Source organism: Hippocampus zosterae, chromosome 9, assembly GCF_025434085.1.
Source record: "Hippocampus zosterae strain Florida chromosome 9, ASM2543408v3, whole genome shotgun sequence".
Lineage (NCBI taxonomy): Eukaryota > Metazoa > Chordata > Actinopteri > Syngnathiformes > Syngnathidae > Hippocampus > Hippocampus zosterae.
In genome coordinates, this window is record NC_067459.1 from 7,506,232 (window position 1) to 7,527,175 (window position 20,944).

Here is a 20,944-nt window from a genome sequence, read left to right on the forward strand (position 1 = left end):
CCCCCCTCCCCTGCGGTCGTGTGGGAGCGTGCATGTGAGCGAGCACGCGTGTCTTTATGTGTGTGCCCACAAATACAGCACTAAACCCCAAAAATGGGAATATGTTGTTTTGTACAAAAAAAAAAAAACAGCACTCTGCCATTGTACTTTACAAAAACATACAGTAATAAAATAAGTGAATAGAACGTACAACGCATGGGCTTCTGCGGATCGATTTCATGCGTCAGTGTAAAAAAAATAAAAATATAAATGGACATTGTGCTCCTTTTGATGTCACTTGGAGGCAATATACAGTCACCTGCAAAAGTATTGAAACGGTAACGTCACTTCCCTTGTTTTTGTTGTGTAATGAAGACATTTGGATTTCAAATGAAAAGATAAAAATGAGAAAAAAAATCAGAAGTCCAGATTTTATTTCATGATATTGCAATCGAGATGGGTTAAACATCTTATGAGACAGCACCTTTTGTTTGAAGTCACCCACTTTTCAAGTGAGCAGAAATATTGGAACAGACATTTTTACTTGAACTTATAGTGAAGAACATTCAATGTTAAAAAAAAACATTTAGGTATTTTTCCCTTCAGTCTCGCTTCAAGAGACAAAACGCACACTCTCTTGGGTTAAGGCTCGATAAGTGACTTCACCAGTTGAAGACCTTCCACTTTTTTCCCCATGATGTTAGCGTGTTGTGGGTTTTTGTCTTGTTGCATCATGAAGCTCCTCTTGATTAGTTTAGACGCATTTTTCTGTAAATTGCCGGGCAAAATGGTTTTGTAGACTTCAAATTCATACTGCTGTTACCATCATGAGTTACAGAAGCAGCCATGCAAGCCTAAGCCATGATGTTACCTCCACCATCCTTCACAGATGGTCTTGCGTGTTTTGTATCATCAGCAAATTCTTTCTTTCTCCATAGTTTGGCCTTTCCATCACTTTGGTAGAGGTTAATCTTGGTCTCATCAGCCCATAAAACTTTGTTCCTAAACGTTTGTGTCTCATCTATGTACCGGTACTTCTTTGTAAAATCTAATCTGACCTCACAACTCTCTTTGCTGATGAGTGATTTGCACCAGGCGGCCCGGTGTTCCAGTGGTTAGCACGTTGGCTTCACAGTGCAGAGGTACCGGGTTCGATTTCAGCTCCGGCCTCCCTGTGTGGAGTTTGCATGTTCTCCCCGGGCCTGCGTGGGTTTTCTCCGGGTGCTCCGGTTTCCTCCCACATTCTAAAAACATGCGTGGCAGGCTGATTGAACACTCTAAATTGTCCCTAGGTGTGAGTGTGAGTGTGGATGGTTGTTCGTCTCTGTGTGCCCTGTGATTGGCTGGCAATCGATTCAGGGTGTCCCCCGCCTACTTTCCGGAGACAGCTTGGATAGGCTCCAGCACCCCCCGCGACCCTAGTGAGGATCAAGCGGTTCGGAAGATGAATGAATGAATGATTTGCACCACGTAGCCTGGCATGTATATTTCTTTTCTACGATTCTTCTTCGAATCCTGGATTGCGATACCTTCATCCCTGTTCTGTGGAGGTTGGTTGGTTGTTTCTGTTTATCCAACTGCTGTGGATACACTTGGTCGTTCAGTTCACCAGTAGTTTCTTTCTTTTTAAGGACATTGTTGTTACGGCTATGCTCCGTATTTGTGCAATAGCTCTGATTGAGTTTCCCTCTCCTCTTAGCATCAAAAAGGTTTGCTTATCTCTCATCAAGCGCTCTCTGTGTCACGATTCGGTTTAGGGACCAACAGGTGGCACTGTAGGGCTCTCCTGGCAGCTGCACACCTGTTGGGCATAGGTAATCAGGCCTATAAGAGGACTCCTGCCCAAACACTCAGTGTCGGGTCATTGTTGCTTTTGCTACTGTCATGTTTGTCTGAGTCATGTTTTGGTTGCTGTTATGTTTTATCTTCAGTCATGATTTGTGTTTGCTACTTTGGACTTTGTTTGTTTAGGATTTAGTTGTCTGTGTTTTATCAATACACATCTTCAAATACACCCTGCTCCTCTCTCCTGCCTGTTTTTTGGGGTCCATCACCACCTTGCTACGTGACACTCTGGTCTGAATAGCAAATGCAGTTTCCACAGGTGAAACCCAGATCCAAAAACTAACGGCACTCCCCACTCAGTTTCTCACTGAGTGGGGAATGCGTGGGAATGGAGCGAATGCTGGATTCGTCAACTTTTTTGACAAATGTTGATGAAAATCAGGGAGTAGCGACATTTAGCGACGTTTGGTGATGCTTTGAGACAAAGCATGAATGTTTGGGAGCATGTTGCGTAAGACAGAAGGTGACTATTAGCGGCTATTTGGTGTAGTGTTGCAAAGATGAATAACTCTTTGACACTTTTGCCAGTTTTTGGGAAACTTTGGGACAGTTTGTCAACTCCTGGAGTAGCAGACGACTCTATGGACCAAATTAAAAAGGTACCGTATATGAACATTCCCGAGCGATCAGTTTTCTACGGCACCCCTAAGGTGACATGGAAGGAAAAAAAGCACCTTTAACGTTACCTCATAAAGTTTGCGAGTTAACGCTTTTTTTTTTTTTTTTAATTCAAGGAATGCTTTTCTGTTTTTTTAATGCGCGTCCATGTACTTCCGAGTCAGTTCGGCTATTGCAGCCTTTTAGAGAGATGACGGGATGCTTCAGACATCTTCGCTTATTTGGAAATCGTGCTGTAGATCTTGAACAAACTTTGAATTTTAAGTCAATTTCAAAGTAAAATTCAATTAAACTCGCACAAGGGGGGAAAACGCTATTTTTGTTGCTTTCATTTATCCTAAAGTGAAAAAGCGCTCCTTTGCAAATAAATGTTACCTAATCTCGCAATACTTGCAAAGGAGCACAACATTTTGTAAGGGAACACAGGTGTGAGTGTGAGCGTGGATGGTTTGTCTCCGTGTGCCCTGCGATTGACTGGCAACCGATTCAGAGTGTTCCCCGCCTACTGCCTGAAGACAGCTGGTATCGGCTCCAGCACCCCCGCGATAATGGCAGATGCAATATAGGATAACAGTACCTCAGGGGAATAATAATGCTAAATATAACAGTTCTTTAGGTACATGTTAGATATTGCTATCATATCAATATCACAGTATTCAATATGATCCGGCCCGAGTATGCTGATGTTTGGTCAGAGGAGGCAGAGGGCCTCCTCTGCTTGGGAAAGGTAGATAAATACATAATTAAATATTTTTTTCCCCCAAGATGGCGCCCAAGTAGGCAGCCTTCGGCAAGTGCTCTTAAAGAGCCTTGCTTTTTTGTTCTTTTTTTGCTGTTTTTGTCTTTTGTTTTGTCACATGTTGTTTGTTGTTTCATTGTGTGGACCTGATATGGACTGTTTTCAGCGCTTTTTGGCCACGACATTCGTCAAAGGAGAAGTATCTGCGCCTTCTCGGCAGCACCAGCACAGATGTTGATTGGGAGGAATGTCGGCGCCATTGACTGTCGGTGCTGGACAGACCTTGGGCGCTTGTGTTTTTCGCGCTTATAATGGGCAGCATTTTTCACAACCCCGTTTTGTTCAGTGGCTATGTCGGCGCTGTTGAAAAGTAGGCGTTGGTGCGGCGGATGGATGGATGCTGAAGTTGAGGATGAGGAGAGAGGGGTGTCGGTGCAGAGCCGTATTTGGAACCGTGAGTCGCCGCTTGGAATTGAAATGGATTTCCATGGGACAGGAGAAGTGAACCAATCTCTTTTTTCGGCAATGGATGCTACAGCTTCTTGGTGACTTTGAAACTTAGCTTGTAGCCGACGTGTGCACATTTTGAGCATGACATCTCTGATCCACTGGTTAAAGGACACTTTGTTTCTCTCCTCTTTCATCTCAAACTGCTTCAAACAAAGCGTGTGATGGAAAAGTGGTTAGAACTGCATGACTGTCTGTGTTTTATGTTATGTGTTGTGTTTATTATTTTACTTTGTTAACTGTTTTGTTAAGCCCTTTGTTACAGCTGCCGCTGTTGTAAAAGTGCTATATAAATCAGCATGTATTGTATTGTAAAATTCGTATAAGTTTTCATTCTCTGGTCTGTGCCTGATATTGATTTTCTTTTTGATTCCATCAATGTTCAAAACTGCAACATTTGCATATTTCTCGTTCAAATTCATGAGTGAGACAGGAAGTGCTGAAGCAAGCATTCAGCTTTACTTCATGTTACGTCATCGATCACAAAAAGCTGCAATAGCGAATCAACAGCACCACCTATTGGTAATATTACTGCACTGCAACTGAGGTCGACTGGTTGGTCAGATGTTCTGTTTCCCTGTTAAGTTAACGCAGAAGGTGATGATTGCTTGAGCGGATTAATGGTGCTGCAAATAATTGAATGCATGAGAACAACCTAAAGTAGGGCTCGTGTTCGCGCGAAGGCTAATCGCTGTGTTTTGCTAAATTATTACAATAAGATATCAAATATTATTCAAAGACACTTGGATTATTCAAAACATAAATTTCATCTATACATGATCTTAAATCCTTTATCAACCTGTGAACAAAAATCCATCCATCCATCCATCCATCCATCCATCCATCCATCCATCATCTACCGCTTATCCGGGGCCGGGTCGCGGGGGCAACAGCTTTAGCAGGGAAGCCCAGACTTCCCTCTCCCTAGCTACTTCTTCCAGCTCTCCCCGGGGGATCCCGAGGCGTTCCCAGGCCAGCTGGGTGACGTAGTCTCTCCAGCGTGTCCTGGGTCTTCCTCGGGGTCTCCTCCCGGTGGGACATGCCCGGAACACCTCACCAGGGAGGCGCTCAGGAGGCATCCGAATCAGATGCCCAAGCCACCTCATCTGGCTCCTCTCGATGTGGAGGAGAAGCGGCTCGACTCTGAGCCCCTCCCGGATGACCGAGCTCCTCACCTTATCTCTAAGGGAGAGCCCGGACACCCTGCGGAGAAAACTCATTTCGGCCGCTTGTATCCAGGATCTCGTTCTTTCGGTCACGACCCATAGCTCGTGGCCATAGATGAGGGTTGGGACGTAGATCGACCGGTAAATTGAGAGCTTCGCCCTTTGGCTCAGCTCCTTCTTCACCACGACAGACCGATACAACGTCCGCATCACAGCAGACGCTGCACCGATCCGCCTGTCGATCTCTCGCTCCCTCCTGCCCTCACTCGTTAACAAGACCCCAAGATACTTAAACTCCTCCACTTGGGGCAAGATCTCCCCCCCGACCCGGAGGGGGCACTCCACCCTTTTCCGACTGAGGACCATGGTTTCAGATTTGGAGGTGCTGATTTTCATCCCAACCGCTTCACACTCGGCTGCGAAACGCTCCAGTGAGAGTTGTAGAGCCCCGTTTGAAGGAGCCAACAGCACCACATCATCTGCAAAAAGCAGGGATGTAATACTGAGGCCCCCAAAACGGACTCCCTCATCGCTTCGGCTGCGCCTAGAAATTCTGTCCATAAAGGTTATGAATAGAATCGGCGACAAAGGGCAGCCTTGGCGGAGTCCTACCCCCACTGGAAACGATTCCGACTTACTGCCGGCAATGCGAACCAAACTCTGACATCGGTGGTATAGTGACCGAACAGCCCGTATCAGGGGGTTCGGTACCCCATACCCACGAAGCACCCCCCACAGAACTCCCCGAGGGACACGGTCAAACGCCTTCTCCAAGTCCACAAAACACATGTAGACTGGTTGAGCGAATTCCCACATACCCTCAAGGACCCTGCTAAGGGTGTAGAGCTGGTCCACTGTTCCACGGCCGGGACGAAAACCACACTGCTCCTCCTCAATCTGAGGCTCGGCTTCCTGACGGACCCTCCTCTCCAGCACCCCTGAATAGACCTTACCAGGGAGGCTGAGGAGTGTGATCCCTCTGTAGTTGGAACACACCCTCCGGTCCCCCTTTTTAAAAAGAGGGACTACCACCCCGGTCTGCCAATCCAGAGGCACTCTCCCTGTTGACCACGCGATGTTGCAGAGGCGTGTCAACCAGGACAGCCCCACAACATCCAGAGCCTTGAGGAACTCCGGGCGGATCTCATCCACCCCTGGGGCCTTGCCACCGAGGAGCTTTTTAACCACATCGGTGACTTCAACCACAGAGATAGGAGAGCCCACCTCAGAGTCCTCGGACTCTGCTTCCTCCAAGGAAGGCGTGTTGGTGGAGTTGAGGAGGTCTTCGAAGTACTCTGCCCACCGGTTCACAACGTCCCGAGTCGAAGTCAGCAGCGCCCCATCCCCACTGTACACAGTGTTAGTGGTGCACTGCTTCACCCTCCTGAGACGTCGGATGGTGGACCAGAATTTCCTCGAAGCCGTCCGGAAGTCGGCTTCCATGGCCTCACCGAACTCTTCCCACGCTCGGGTTTTTGCCTCGGCGACCACCGAAGCCGCGGTCCGCTTGGCCAGTCGATACCCGTCAGCTGCCTCTGGGGTCCCACAGGCCATAAAGGCTCGATAGGACTCCTTCTTCAGCTTGACGGCATCCCTTACTGCTGGTGTCCACCAGCGAGTACGGGGATTACCGCCACGACAGGCACCAACCACCTTACGGCCACAACTCAGATTGGCCGCCTCAACAATAGAGGCACGGAACATGGTCCACTCGGGCTCAATGTCCCCCGCCTCCCCCGGAACATGGGAAAAGCTCTGTCGAAGGTGGGAGTTGAAACTCCTTCTGACAGGGGATTCCGCCAGACGCTCCCAAAAAACCCTCACGATACGTTTGGGTCTGCCAGGACGGACTGGCATCTTCCCCCACCATCGGAGCCTACTCACCACCAGGTGGTGATCAGTTGACAGCTCCTCCCCTCTCTTCACCCGAGTGTCCAGAACATGCGGCCGCAAATCCGATGATACAACTACAAAGTCGATCATCGAACTGCGGCCTAGGGTGTCCTGATGCCAAGTGCACATATGGACACCCTTATGTTTGAACAAGGTGTTCGTTATGGACAATCCGTGGCGAGCACAGAAGTCCAATAACAAAACACCACTCGAGTTCTGATCGGGGGGGCCGTTCCTCCCAATCACGCCCCTCCAAGTCTCACTGTCATTGCCCACGTGAGCATTGAAGTCCCCCAGCAGAACAAGGGAGTCCCCAGCAGGAGTACTATCCAGCACACCCTCCAAGGACTCCAAAAAGGGTGGGTATGCTGAGCTGCTGTTTGGTGCATATGCACAAACAACAGTCAGTAACCGTCCACCCACCCGAAGGCGGAGGGAGGCAACCCTCTCGTCTACCGGTGTGAACCCCAATGTACAGGCACTGAGCCGGGGGGCAATGAGTATGCCCACACCTGCTCTGCGCCTCTCACCGTGAGCAACTCCAGAGTGGAAGAGAGTCCAACCCCTCTCGAGAGAACTGGTACCAGAACCCAAGCTGTGTGTGGAGGCAAGTCCGACTATATCCAGTCGGAAATTCTCTGCCTCACACACCAGCTCGGGCTCCTTCCCTGCCAGAGAGGTGACATTCCATGTCCCAAGAGCTAGCTTCTGCAGCCGAGGATCGGACCGCCAGGGTCCCCGTCTTTGGCTGCCGCCCAGCTCACATAGCACCCAACCCCTTTGGCCCCTCTCATGGGTGGTGAGCCCATGGGAAGGGGGACCCACGTTGCCTCTTCGGGCTGTGCCCGGCCGGGCCCCATGGGTGTAGGCCCGGCCACCAGGCGCTTGCCAACGAGCCCCACCTCCAGGCCTGGCTCCAGAGTGGGGCCCCGGTGACCCGCGTCCGGGCAAGGGAAACCTTGGTCCATATATTGTAGTCATCATAAGGGTCTATGAGCCATGCTTTGTCTGGCCCCTCACCTAGAACCTGTTTGCCATGGGTGACCCTGCCAAGGGCATAAAGCCCCAGACAACTTAGCTCCTAGGATCATTGGGACACGCAAACCCCTCCACCACGGTAAGGTGACGGCTCACGGAGGGGTATCTTAAATGCTTTATCAACCTGTGAACAAAAATGTCTTCCACAAAGATCGATTAAGGTTTGGTTCCTTGCTTTTGAGCAGTGGGTACTTCGCCACCATCGAATTGGTACAGCCAAAGGTGTACCCCCCCGAACCCCCATCACACACACACACACACACACACACACACACACACACACACACACACACACACACAAATAAATAAAAGCGCCACTTTAAGCACTACACTACTACTTAATGTACAGGAGAGTCGAAGAAAGTGTTTTGGAACCTGTTTTCTGTACTATACAATATGCATGTGGCGTGCCACTCCATGCCAATAAGATGACTTATGAGGCATCGCTGTGGGGGCCGGAGTGGGATCGCCACGCGCTTCCTTCTCGTGGTTAGGCTGCCTTTGTGCCACCTTGTACTCATGTCATGTGGGCGGCAAACAGCGACCTCGTTTGTTTGCCAGGGGAGTCGATGGTGTGAGCGTCACAAGACTTATTGAGCCACTGCCCACCACTCGCGTGCTACAGCAGCACCCATTGTCAATGTGCACGCGAAGAGACAAATGCTCATTGGCATTGATATGTGTTGATACACTTGGATGCCGGTTTCTTAGAGGATTTCAAAATATCGTCATATGAACACCTGCTTTTGTAATTTGTCAGTCATTCCCTCGTCCGGGTTTAGTAAAAAAAAGTGCGTTGTGGCGCTAAAATCCACATTGAGACGACTAATGGAAAAGCGTAAAGTTTACGGTTTGGCCCGTAGATGGCAGCATAGGTCAAAATAAATCATAGCCTACCACCACCTTAAGTAATGAGGTTCGTATTCCTGCATGACTTTATTCGCTCACTGATTTTATTTTATTTTTTCAAAACTTTTTACAGTAAGGACATTGCACTTTGCACCTATGTATACTTAATTTCAAAGAATTAGTATGCAATAGTATGTGTTATTTATATGTCCTGACCCATGTCCACCTGTGCACCGACCTTATGTCTTTGTCTGTCACACTGGTTGGGATTTGCAGCACTTTTTAAAGTCGTTCATTATCTTTGCACGTTAGCCAAAATTGGGGCATTTTGCTTCGTTTCGTCGCATGACTACCATCACAATTGATTGATTAAAATACTGTTGACTTGACTTGTTGTTGACTTGACAATTGCTGCAATCGAAACCGAATCAGGGGGCGGCCCCGGTAGTCCAGCACGTCGGCTTCACAGTGCAGAGGTACCGGGTTCGATTCCAGCTGCGGCCTCCCTGTGTGGAGTTTGCATGTTCTCCACGGGCCTGCGTGGGTTTTCTCCGGGTGCTCCGGTTTCCTCCCACATTCCAAAAATATGCATGGCAGGCTGATTGAACACTCTAAATTGTCCCTAGGTGTGAGTGTGAGCATGGACGGTTGTTCGTCTATGTGTGCCCTGCGATTGGCTGGCAACCGATTCAGGGTGTCCCCTGCCTACTGCCCGGAGACGGCTGGGATAAGCTCCAGCACCCCCCGCGACCCTAGTGAGGATCAAGCGGTACGGAAGATGAATGAATGAATGAATGAAACCGAATCAGACCGTTTGTTTTATTGTCAGACTTGACGTTCTCATAGTCACGCCTTTTCACGTTTCGTTTGCATAGCATCCACATTTGTTATGAAACTATGTGGGGGCATTAATGTTGTTTCTGTCTTGCTCTGCTCTTCCACCATTTTGTGAATCTGACATACTGAAATGGCCTTTGGCAACCACCATCATGTAATTGATTTGTTTTTTTTTTCTGAGATGGTTGCTCCAGACACAAATCGTCTCTGATAAATTCTTCACAAAACTCACCCAAGTTGCAGCTGTTAGCTTTGATCCTTAAAAGGGAACGTCAACCCTAAAATGAAAATGTAATCCTGTGAAATAATCCAAATTGTTAATAAATGTAACTCTAATCTGATCACATTTAGTTTTCTGTAATCAGAACGGAATAATGTTACTTTTTTTGTCTCCTCAATACGTAAATACTTGTATCCCGTTACTCCCGAAGCCTGAATGTACTCAATTTCCATTTTAGGCGAGGTGATGGCATTCAGCAGACGCCTCTACGTGTTTTTGTAAACCATAACGAATCGGTTGTTAACTATTTGCCTTAACACCTTCAACGGAAACCCGATAAAATTAACGAGACAATATAAATAATATGAAATTGCTTTCTTTACTGACTTTTAGGGTGTTTTAAAAAGTTAAATTTAAAAGTGGCCCTTTCATCCTTCCATTTTTCTGTATGTGGCCCTCAAACGAAAAAGTTTGGACACCCCTGCCACACGCGGTGAAAACGCCAGGGAGAGTTGAAGGTACCGTATTCGAGTTAGGCAGGCTTAGCGATAGGCAACATCGTAAAGTCACAGGCGGCTTCGCTTCGCCCCGAAAACCAGTAAGCGGCATTGTTGTCCGAAAAGGCGTTATTACACCCTTTGTCCTCTAGAGGTCAGTGTTTCATTTTGGTTGGCTATACAACACCAGAAGCAAACAAAACAAACAAGTACATTCTTCTGCAAACAGTAGCCTTTTTGTTTGTTTGTTTTGAATGCGTTTCACAGATATTACTCAGTGTTTTAGCTGCAACAGAAAATTTGACAAGCTCACTACTAAAAAACAAAAACAAACAAAGAGTAACAACAACAAAAACTAATTGATTCAGACTGGATTAGCTGAAAATCACTTCTAAAAAAAAATACTACCACTACTACTAATAATAATAATCATAGTAGATTAATAAGAATAATAAAAGAATGGTGCATCATATTATTACCGACTACAGCCAAAGCTGTAATTGACAGGAAATCCTATTCTTATGCTTCTGAAATATGGAAAAATTGATGTAAAATTGCAGTAAATTGAAGTCACCCCCCCATCCTGTATAAAGTGATTAGGATGCCCGTGTGATTGAATTCCAACACAAAATGTATAAGGTACATGTTTAATAAATAATAAACACTATTTTCAACATGGATTCCCCAGACCTGGGCCAAGTAACAAAAAAAACAGGATACTTCTAGTATAATTGTGTTGTTATGTTGAGGGCAGTGCTGTCTGCTTAGCAGCCTCTTTGACAAGTTTAAACCCGCTGTTTGGAGGAAAGCTGTGTTCACTTCAGCTGCATGTTATTCTTTCATGAGATTATCTGTTATTAAATTATTGGAATTATTCATACCCTGTTATCTTGAAGCCAGCGGATTGAACGACATTTGAAATATTTGGATAATTGCAATTTTTCCACAGAGCGACAGTCTGTAGATTTCCTTGTGTAATCATGTCCCCCTGTTTTTAATGGAAATTGTAGTCCAACAGTGTGTTTTTGCATGTCTGAAATAAGTGAAGCCGGGGTCATAATGGGGACATATTGTGGAATAAAAAAAATACTTTTTCAATGTTAATACACAAATAGTCGTGTCTCTGGAGTACCTGCCCACTCACCAAGTACAAAATTAAACAATCCAGTCAATCGTTAGTGAGCTGAGGATTTCTGAAAATGTCTCTTTGATTGAGATGTTCTGAATTTTGGCAAATTGTGGCGTCAGAATTGTGGGGTGGGAATTTGCATTCAGCAACGTGGTGCATTAAATTTGATATGGTATGAAATTGTGTTATATTTATAGTTTAAACCATGAACAAAGCCAAAAGTCACTTCTTCTTTTATAACATTATGCTAATAGCATAATCACCCAGGAGGTTACCTTTTCCTTTTAACCTACTTTTTCAAATTAAGCGAAAAACTCACCTACTTGCTGCTTTGCAGTGTATTTTGGCATTTTATGTAATTGTTGTCAAGGAATTGTGTTGAAGTGATACATCTCGATTGATGTAAAAAGAGGGGCTAAATTCAGCCAGGGTTGTTAACTAAAGTTCAAGAGTCCTTACTCCATGTTTTTTTTTTTTTTTGGTATTCTGCCGGAATCAAATTATCTGCAAGTTTTTTAAAGGTATTGTTGTAAGATGAATTAGAAATGACACTGAAGGGATTATTGTGGATCATAGGAGGAAGCATATTCATGCAAAGATGTTGAAGTGATTTGAGATATACAGTACACACACATGCATATCCATATTGCGGCAAATGGATTTTCTTTCTTCTCTTTGTGGACTTAGCATTTTTCTTCATAAGCGTAATATAGTCTTTGACCCAGGCCTGCCGTTATACACAGTTCATGCAGTCCCCGTACTTTGGCATAATACTAATAATTTACTCTGTGCAGAAGTCATATATATATATATATATATATATATATATATATATATATATATATATGTATATATACATTTATTACTGCCGCCACGACTTGCGGCTGAGCACACACACGCAGGCCACGTTGATGCGTATGAGCCTCCAGGCCACCAGGTTCTGAGAAGACGTCAACGCCCGCACAAACGTGTGTGAGTTGGTGCAGCGGGAGTTCCAGTGTCGGGCGTCGATGCCCAGGCAGCCCGAGTTGCCCTCGTGTGAGCTGTGACACGTAGTCTCGAAGAAGTACTGTTTCTTGTTGACATTGTTAATGTTGACATCAGGCAGCACTGTCACTTCGTTGCCCGAAATGTCCGTGGCCTTGGTCTTGTTGCCCACCCACACGCTGACGCTCTCGCACACGGAGTACACGCCTCGGTGTTGGGGTTGGCCCGCTCGCCGCCGGCTCCTGTGCTGGCCATGGGACCCTGTTGGCTCGGCATCGGGCAGCTGGGCACTGAACAGCACCCTGGGGGAGAGCCTGCGCCGCCTGCTGAAGAGTTTTGGGTCCACTCGAGGGGCGGCGGTGACAGCGCCTGAGTCCCGACGCTGTGTGCTGGGGGCTGCAGCGCCCGGGTCCTCCCCAATGGAGGCTACAGCCTGGGCACTGAAGAAAAGCAACAGGACCAGCATAGACGACCTCATGGGCACACCGCCTGTGGGGAGCAGTTATGTATTCTTAGTAAAATCCACTCAATAAAAATATACAATGTTTACACACCCCAGTTCAAATGCCTCTTTTTTGTGATGTAAAAAAGACGACATTTATCATTTCAAAACTTTGGACACTTATAATGTGACCCAATAGGGGCGCACACACTTTTTCGGCGTGCAAGCTGTTTATAGATTTGTCAAGTCCAAATGATCTACCTATTTTATTTATCGATATATTTATTTATTTAAAAGCATACTTCCTATAATAGAGTTGCTTAATGGTGGAGCGATTTCCTCGCCTGACTTGTGAGCAGATGTCATTGTTTTTAAATCATGGCCCAAACCAATTTGGCACCCTATCCGAGATTGGCGAGCATTGATTTACATTTGCTTACAAAAGAAGTTGAGTTTTTATTCATTCATTCATCTTCCGAGCCGCTTGATCCTCACTAGGGTCGCGGGGGGTGCTGGAGCCTATCCCAGCTGTCTTCGGGCAGTAGGCGGGGGACACCTTGAATCGGTTGCCAGCCAATCGCAGGGCACACAGAAACGAACAACCATTCGCACTCACACTCACACCTAGGGACAATTTAGAGTGTTCAATCTGAGTTTTTAATATTACCATTATTTAAATTAATAACCCCTCAAAAATATAAAATGGTAAACTCAATTTCCTGACTGTTTTGTTACCGTCAAAGAAATCCCGAGTCACTTGCATTTGTGACATCTAAATGTGCAAACCAAAAGGAGCAAAAGCTTTTTCTCCCACTTTTTCCTTTGCTCGCCTTTTTTATGCTCTGTAACTTAAATCAGTAACGAACATTTTTAATTCTTCTAATAGTCTTAGATTTACTCATGCTTCATGTTTTCCTCACAACAAATGAGGCTGTTACTGTTGTTTTAGCGTAACGCTAAATCATTTATGTATTTCCAATTTCTTATTGTCCTTTTGTGTGAAATATTTTGACTAAAAATACAATTTCTTAATTGTATTACTCTATCATGGAATCATTTTCTTTTCATAAAACATCTCACACCATCATAAATTCAGAAACAAACAGCAAGTAAACAAGGTAATCAAAGGTTAATTCGATTGTAGGTGACGCACAGTGCGTAAACCGCAGCTCTGTCTGGGCAGAGACGCTGATTTGTAATTAATTCACATTGCTCTTCTTTTCTTACTTAATTGTTTATATTAATTTCAATTCACTCTTCTATCCTTTTGATTTAAAAATAAGAGCATAAGTTAGCATCTGCCTATCTTGCCAAATGGGCGAGACGGCCCAAGTTAAAGGATATTCTGGACAAGGATGCAAAATAATTTTGTGGACATTCAAATATATCATGGAACAAAATGAAGAGAGTCGTGATCCGGTGGAGAAAATATGGCACTCCAGTGACATCTCTCCAATATTTACGAGACGACAACAAAGAAAGTGGCCACCAAGAGGCCGACAGCAACATTGAAGGAGCTGTAAAAATTTCTGGCGAGTACCAGCTGTTTAATACACGTGACAACAATCTCCTGTCTTCTTTGTATGTCTCAGCTATGAGATAAGGTAGCAAGACAGAAAACAAATTTATCTTACAAAGAAAACCAGTCAAGCACGTGGGAAAATGTGTTATGATCTGATGCAAGCATAATTGAACGTTTTCTAAATTTATTCCAAAAAATATATTTGGGGCACACACAACTTATCGCCAAAAGAACGGCATACTTACAGTGAAGTGGTAGCGGCACCTTATTATTCTACGATGGACTACTTAGGCAAAGTAAAGGTAAATTCTGAAGCTTTCCAAGGAGCAGTTACTATGAGCACAAATCCCTCAGGCATATGCTAGAAGACAAAAAAAAAATGTCTGGAAACGTTAGAGTAGGCGTACTTTATTTGGAGTTAATCCAAGGCACTTCTAATGGTGGCAGATGTGTGTGAACTCTCACATCAGATTAGTTTGAATGCAAACAAATTACAAATTAGAGTTAAAAAAATATTCAATGGTTTATCCTGATCTCATTCTTATTTCACAAAAACCTGGAAGTCGGACAGGGCAGTGTAGACTTTTACATTCAACATATCAGCGGTTCTCAACCACTATTCCACAGCCCATTCGTGTCAGAAAATTCTTTATTCACAAGAAATAATGTTTGTGTGTTTATCTATATCTCATACCTGTCAACCTGTATAAACTAGTAAAAAAATCCTTATAAAGAGCAAAAAAATCCTTATAACATACCAAAGCATTTTATATGTCAAAATAACGGCAGAAAAAACCCCACAAAATTTTCAATTATAATTATTGTAGATCTCCATAATACAATGTCTGGTTAATGTCTAATCATCATTCTACTTAGTGGCATTACTGTGTTCAGAGTTGTATTCCTGCATTACTTTTTTCACCAACTCCAAATCATTTGGAGTTGGTGAAAAATAAACCCCGGAAATGTTCAGAATCCGTATAATTTGTGCGATACGGCCATATACGTAAGATTCACCACAAAATCCGTATGAACTATGGCTAAACCGTATGAGTTGACAGGTATGATATCTATCTATGACAGCTGCATTTAATGACAGGCATGATGTCGAATTAATAAGGTTTTGGATGTGACTTTCTTGAGTACAGCACACACTATGACAACAGTAAGATCACGGAAAGCGATTGGTTAGTGTGTCCCTCATATCAACATGCATGCATATGTCCTCCATTTTTACAAGTACTGTAAGTACTTCCTTCTATTGTCAACGTGGAAACAACACTGACAGAGTTATTTTCCTTAACTTTGCAACCCGTCGTCAGAAGGCTCCAGTGGCCTCATCTCTTAACATGTCAGAGTTTGTGCAAGTTTGAGTGGCTCTCAGTTAAATATTCTCATTTTTTTGCACCAAAGACCAACAATCAGAGCCACCGCGACCGAGTGGGCCCAAACAGAAAAATCCTCTTCAAGTCAAGTTCCCATACAAGAAATTGGCCGAAATGGCAAACTCAACAAAGATCCATATTGAAAGACTGCTTTTTTTCCAACCACTTTGTGGCACTACAGTAATTGAACGTGACTGAGTTATGCTTCATAACTTGGAATAATCATCAGCTCAACCAAAATGCAGCATAAATTTCATTCCCATTCAAATGTTGTGTTGAATGACGGTGTTGACCCTCCATCAAAGTGTCATTTCTACTATTTTTATTATTTTTCATTTTTTTTCTTCTGTTAGGACTGACGGGCAGCGAGGAAACGAGCAGGCGTGTCGACACCCGTGACGGCGCCGTCGGCGGGCTCCTCTGTCAGGCAGGTTTGTTACGCCATGTTTTGCCCCCGGGAAGGGGAGGGTGTGGGGGCTCTCCTTCGACGTAGATATTCAAACGGTTGGCAATTCCAATTAAACAAAAGCCCCTCACGTGATTCGAGGTGACACGTGAGGACGCTCTGGGGTCACGCTCGAGTGAATTAAACCAAAGTAAAGTGAAATGTCGGCTTTGTAATTTTTCATAATTTTTGGTCTTTATTTTGTCTCATGCAGGGTGCAATGAAGAACACATTGTGCAACACTTTTCCTCCATCAAAGGTATCAACAGATGTGGCACATGTGGCTTTGTGGCTAAAAATGCCTGATTTCAGGGGTGGGGAAAATAAATTCATCAAGGCGACATATGATGTCAATGTTTACTTTTTAAGGGATTGTGTGGAATAAGTTGAGTCTCTAGTGGGCCTAATTAAACAACGGTTTGGTTATACAGTATGCCTATTTCTGAAAATGTGTCTGAGAGTGGGCAGTGGGACTAAATTACACCTCCCCCCCCCAAAAAAACCAAAACCCATCGAGTGCCCTCATTTGCGAGGCTGTGTAAAGATCCAGGCCCACCTAAGCAGAGAGGTGCTATTATGCAAAAAAAAAATCACATCTTTCACTTTTGTGATTCACTGCTATCATACAGAGGTGGACAGAGTGGCCAAATTTTGTTCAAATATGTGTACTGCTAGAATAGCATATAATATGTTGAATATGTCAATATATGTATGAATAAGGTGAAAAGTAGTCCTCCAAAGAATTACGAATAAGTACTCAGTAAAAAAAAACTTACTCAGTACTGAGAAATTGGTGACTTACTTCTGATTTATAATATATCCGGCATGCAGTTGTCCAGAAAAGCGTCATATAAATCATATGCATTACTATTAATCATTATTATCATTATTATTATTATTATTAGTAGTAGTAGTAGTAGTATCATAGCATGAACATTAACAAGAGAAAAAACAGGAATGTGCAACTTTAGCTCTAGCACAACAATACCACTTTAACAATGACAATAATAAATAAGATTCTGTAAAATACAACATAGATAAAGGCAAATTAAGCCAAAATAAATAATCTTAAATTCATTGTCTCAGTTTAAATCCATCACTATCAGGCTCTATTTGACTGATGAAATTGAGTCGAACGTCACAAGTTGGCTACGTTGGATTGTTCGAACAGTCATGTGACACAAGTCAGAAGAACCAAACCGGAGCTCAGAAACAATATTAAATAGCTGTCGATAAAATTACTATTAGTGAGCGGAATGTAACGCTACTACGTGAAATTACTGTTTCTTTATAAAAATATACTCAAGTAAAAGTAAAAAGTATGTTGCATTAAAAGTACTCTGACAAGTAGAATTCCTCCAAAAAGTTACTTATTAACAATTGTAATGGAGTCACTTTAGCTTGTAACTACCCAGCTCTGCTATCATGTCGATCGATACCTACAAGGTAAGCAGAGCGGTATTGTCTTTTTTTTTTAGGATACACACGGACGGGTGTTTTGGCTTCTCGGCGTCCATCGTGCTTAACCTTTTCAGAGTCCGCTCGGGAACGGTAGCGCCTCACTGTGGCACCTAGAGGAAGCGAATGAAGCTGCGTGCTGCGCTCGGGGCTCCTGCCATGTGGACCCCGTCCAGCACACCTCACCTCCTTGGCCCGCCTGCTGAGACATAAGGCAGAACATTTGTTTTAGTGCCCTCATAAAAATACTATAAACACATTGTTAGCATCGCGACTGGACTTTTACATTGTGAACATACCCAAGCCTCAAAAGCAGGTTAGCCTCTCTGCTTGCCTCAACATTATCAGAAGCACGGTTTGTTCCATTAAACTGTATTCATTTATTCCCAAAGATGTATTCCCTCCATTTAGTCGTTTCTCTTGGCTGTACTTTTTCCAACACTGTGAATTTTTATTTCATTTTTGTTTTATTATTTTTTTGTCCATGTATGTACGTCTCAACTCACTTTGGCGTACTCTCCTTGACATGTAGATGCCACCAAATGGTGGCAAAGCAATTGTTTAATTGCTTCGGCCTGAGCGCATAGTGAATAGGCAAGTTCAATAGCACTGCTGTCAGTGTCAGCTGAAGAGGATGAATCACTGAGTATTATGTATTAAAGCAGGGGTGCCCTATCTTTTTTTAATGAAGACCTGCTTTTCAAGCAGCCAACCTTCAGAGCTCGACCGGTTACCACACATGCATGCATACACATGCATGTACGCGTGCCACATGATGAGCAACAGCCATAGTGGACCCTAAAATGAACGAAACAGAAAATGAAACCAGATACAAAACAAGAGAGTTTGGGAAAAGGAAATAACTGCCTACCTTACCGGGAGACCTGAGACAGGGAGGTCTGAACGCACTTTTAGAGCGTGTTAAGAGCAGAAACATCACTATCGCGGTTCGTGTGTACCGTTTTAAAATGCTGCTCTTGGTTCTCCAGATTCCTTTTCTTTGACAATGCTATTGGTGAATTAGAGATTAAAAAAAAAACTGAACGAAAATACACAGCTGGGTGACATGTTTACTTTTGGCTTGAAAACAAAAGTGAAATGCCTTTCTTAATTTGAATGTCATATTAAGTACGGTAAATCCCAGATGAAGGCTCAATTTCCAAATACACGGCTCGACACTGCTGCAAAACCAGACGCCATGCATGTGCGTTTGCTCACATGGGTGCCCACCGTAGCGGCATAATGGATTTGGCATGGCGCAAAACACCGTCAGCTGATGATCCATCACAATCATAATGCTTCTTCCCTGTAGTTGTGTCATTTTGTTATAAGAGCAAGGCGGAATGTTTTTATTCACCCGTCACACGACACCCGTTGACAGACCACAACAATCGTTTGTCACGATCGTATGGCGTCTTGCCTCGGCGAGTGCAAAGTGAGACAAGCTGACGGGGGAATGTAAGCCACTGCGTGCCCCCGAGTAAACAGACTGCAAATCTATATGACCATTAACAATGCGCCATGGCACAGAAATGTCTTATTGCGGTGCCTTGCATGGCCCTGAGGATCTGACAAAAAAATTAAGGCCTTTAGTAACGCCGTTATACTTAACTCATTCAGTACCAGCCAATTCTAGACCAAGTCTGAAAATACGTTTAAAAACGTCTTTGGGACTGAATGAGTTATTAGCTATTTTTCCCAACACTGCTCAAAAAATTCATTTTTCTGAATGAAACATTCACGACCGACCCAACATTACTTCCTGTTTGCTTTTGGGTAGAGAGTAATAGACCAATAAATGTAGTACAGTACTGTGAAACTCCTTTACAACGGAATCATGTTTGCAGCAAGACATTTTTCAGAACAGGGGGTTTTCACTGTAGCAAATTTGATCTCAGATGTAAACACACCCACACCCACACACACACACACACACACACACACACACGCACACACACACACACACACACACACACAAAAACGTATGTGTACTCTTTAAAGTGCATAATTATTTGTTGTTTTTATTTATTTTTTTGTCCCATGGTGTTGTTGTTAGGTCGTGTGGACCTGGTGTGGACTGTTTTCAGTATTTTTGGCCATGACATTCGTCAAAGAAGAAGAATCTATGCTTGGTGGTTGCTCTCGGCAGCACACGCGTACCAGCACTCATTTTTGGATTGGGAGGAATGTCTGCGCCATTTGACTGTCATTGCTGGACATCCCCGGGGCGCTTGTGTCTTGTGCCTGAAGTAGGCAGCATTTTTACAGCCCCGCTTTGTTCAACGAAAAGGTTGCACGATTGTCTCCGTCTCATGTGTTGTCTTGTATTATTTTGTCATTTTTTGTTAACTGTTCTTTGATGCCGGCGCGGACACCCGCAGCGGCTCCTGTTGTTTTATGTTGAGAGGGAAGAAATTTCATCTGTGCTACATTTGACAATAAAGTTTTATTCAATTCAATTCAAGTATGAGCATACACTTACCGTATTTTCACGACTATAAGGCGCCATTAAAAGTCTTAAATTTTCTCCAAAATGGACAGGACGCCTTATGGTGCGGAGCGTCCTTTATATGCGCTGAGTTCCAAAATCTGACTGACAGCCGACACGCTGTTTATATAGAGAAAAGGCGGAAGTGACTGTGAAAGAAGTCGGCCAATCAGGGAAGGGTGGGCGTGTATATATACATATATGGAGAGGGAGAGGGAGAGAGAGGACAGACAAGCTAGTCCGCCAATGGTGAAGGGTGGGCGTGTAAGTGGACGCCTCAAGCCAGTACCAACACTTGTATAGCGTGTGGCAATGTGCATTGTTGCAAAACAACTCCGGTTTTGGTTTCTAAGAACCCCTGAAAATAAATTCGACAAAAAGACACGCCTATGAAGCTCAGTTCAAACTTAAAGCCACCGGTTATGCTTTTGGCATGCGTGCCCATCTCACAGCAGCGGTGAAAAAACAAGTCAAGCAAATGAACTCTGAGCTTGCCGTTATTCCCGGAGGCTTGACTAAAGAACTCCAACCGCTGGACATTGGCATCAACCGGGCGTTCAAAGTAAAGTTGCAAACGGCATGGGAACAATGGATGATCGGTGGCAAACACAACTTTACAAAGAGTGAGAGGCAGCGCTTGGCGAGTTACGCCACAATACGCAACAACGAGAGGGAACGCGGCGTTCAATTCTTTCTACACACACACGCGCTGCCACCATGTTTCGCTCTGTTCTTTATTTTCAAATGTGGGAAAGCTTCACACGAGAGAAATGTTGACTTTGCTGTTGCTACTCCTTCTTTCCGCTCGGCAATGCGTAGCAACTCACACTAGCATGTGATGCATTCAATGACAACTGAGATGTGCAGTCCTCTGCTTCTGATACAGAGGATGAGGACTTT

At 44.3% G+C, this 20,944-nt stretch overlaps 1 protein-coding gene across 2 annotated transcripts in view; it reads right to left on the reverse strand.

The window, feature by feature from the left end:
- Positions 1–10,821: 10,821 nt before the first annotated feature.
- Positions 10,822–20,944, reverse strand: part of ngfb (nerve growth factor b (beta polypeptide)) — a 33,837-nt gene continuing 23,714 nt past the window's right edge. Inside the window, exons 2-3 of one of the 2 annotated variants that reach the window (XM_052075295.1) lie at positions 17,626–17,755; positions 10,822–12,793 (exon numbers count right to left, since the gene is read on the reverse strand). In XM_052075295.1, coding sequence (XP_051931255.1) covers positions 12,180–12,782 — 603 coding nt within the window. In that variant the 5' untranslated portion in view covers positions 12,783–12,793; positions 17,626–17,755 and the 3' untranslated portion in view covers positions 10,822–12,179. Of the gene's footprint in view, positions 12,794–17,625; positions 17,759–20,944 lie in introns of both variants that reach the window. The other variant, XM_052075296.1, reaches the window with a different exon arrangement.